This window comes from Galeopterus variegatus, unplaced genomic scaffold (genome assembly GCF_000696425.1).
Source record: "Galeopterus variegatus unplaced genomic scaffold, G_variegatus-3.0.2 Scaffold49166, whole genome shotgun sequence".
NCBI lineage: Eukaryota > Metazoa > Chordata > Mammalia > Dermoptera > Cynocephalidae > Galeopterus > Galeopterus variegatus.
Window position 1 is genome coordinate 1 of NW_007775277.1, and position 1,837 is coordinate 1,837.

A 1,837-nucleotide genomic window follows, 5' to 3' on the forward strand; every position below is an offset into this window, starting at 1 on the left:
AAAAAAAAAATCAGCCCAGGGTGTCCAAGCTGGAGAGGTGCTATAGAAGAGGCCCAGGCCTTAGAGAGCAGCGTCTCGAACGTGGGGCCAGTCCTGATGGCTCCTCTCAGATTTCAGCACCTCACCCACCTCCACTCAGTCACACTCTATATCCTTTCTGGCCTCTTTTATTTTTTTCTTGGCAGCTGACCGGTTTAGAGATCCAAACCCTTGACTTTGGTGTTACAACACCACACTCTAACCAACTGAGCTAACTGGCCAGCCTTTTCTGGCCTTCTCACACAGAGAAACAGGTAGCAATCTCCCCTTAACTACCTAACTATTTTCAGTTCTTATAAATATTTTCAGAGGAACTGTTTTAACGTCCATCCTAACACACAATCAATTTTTTTAACCTATGGTGAGATGCTGGATTGCCAATCAATTTTATTTATTTATTTATTTTTTTGTGGCTGGTCAGTATGGGCATCTGAACCCTTGACCTTGGAATTATAAGACCATACTCTAACCAACTGAGCTAACCAGCCAGCCTATCAATTTTAAAAGGTTACAAGAAACACTCATTACAGAATGATTCAGACAATCAAGATGCAAGAATATAAAGAATCGTGCACACCCAGCACCAGAGACGAACAGTTGCCCATGCCTACTTTCTATTCCTTAGTGTGCTTCAAAAAAAATAAAAATGAGATCACCACACATAAGATGTCCAACCTGCCTCTTTCTGGAGTCTAAGTACATACCTGTTGAACCGTTTCAGCATGATTGCATTTTCCGTGCACAGGTCATCAGCAGGTAAGGAGCTGGCTTGCCAGCGAAGACGCTCATCGGCGTTGGAAAGATACTCTGTCCTCGCAATATCTGTACGGAACTGAAAGGGGAGGCTGGTTATCTTTCCTCTTCTTCAAAGCTGTAGATGGGGACTGTCCTCAAGCGGAGACTTTGTAAACGTCACTCAACATAGAAGTGGTGCACCTTTTTGGAATTCCCCACACCCCATTACCTGGATGTTGGCCTGCTGTAAGTGATGCGACCAGGTGGTGAACAAGTTCTGACGCATCTGCTGGTCAAAGTAACCTGCGTAAGCAATAAACGCAGCTGACAAGAGACAGTCCCCAGCAATGGTGGACATCTGGTTTTTGAAAGTTTCACTTGTTTTTTCCCATCGTTCACGTTCTGCAGACAAACTCTTCAGAAGAGCGGTGCTCCGGTTTACCTAGCAGGAAAATCAAGTAAGGTGCTCAGGGATCAGTATTTTCAGGATTTATACTGAATATTACAAGTCTGTTCATCCACATTATGTGCAGGGTTTTGGGTAGGCTAGAAACATGCTCAGGTTGTTCACAATCCCAAAGGAGATGAGACCTGGCTTATATACAACTAAAGACAGTGCAAGTCTCAGATCTAATCAGGGCCTAAGTGAGTTAACTTGCAGCTTTGAGACATCTGCATGAGCAGAGATGGGAGTAGGCAGCAAGGGCCACGGAGGTGGCAGGAGCAGATGGGTGAGGCATGAAGGGGAGACACACCAGTGGCAGAAATGTGAAGAGCCTATTTTGAAGATTTGAAAAAGGAGTGCAGGTGTGAGTGACAGTGACAGCAGTGGAAGGGTCAGTAGATGGACAGGAGACACTGACGAGGAGGCCCTCAAAGTGGGTGAACGAAAGGCTTGGAGCTGGAGAGAGGGAGAGAGGGGGAGGGAGGGAATGAGAGAGAGGGATTGATTGAATCACTGGCTTCAGACCTTCCAGCTGGCCTAATTAACACCACTTAGTAATTACTCAGTATTTAATATTTACTAGGGGAAAAAAGTTACCAGGACCCTAATAGACATTAA

The 1,837-nt window shown here is 45.2% G+C and overlaps 1 protein-coding gene across 1 annotated transcript in view; it reads right to left on the reverse strand.

Moving 5' to 3' along the window:
• Positions 1-743: 743 nt before the first annotated feature.
• Positions 744-1,837, reverse strand: part of LOC103584293 (cytoplasmic dynein 1 heavy chain 1-like) — a gene marked incomplete at its 3' end in the record, with an annotated part of 2,289 nt that continues 1,195 nt past the window's right edge. Inside the window, exons 3-4 of the mRNA XM_008565356.1 lie at positions 1,004-1,216; positions 744-871 (exon numbers count right to left, since the gene is read on the reverse strand). Coding sequence (XP_008563578.1) covers positions 744-871; positions 1,004-1,216 — 341 coding nt within the window. The remainder of the gene's footprint in view (positions 872-1,003; positions 1,217-1,837) is intronic.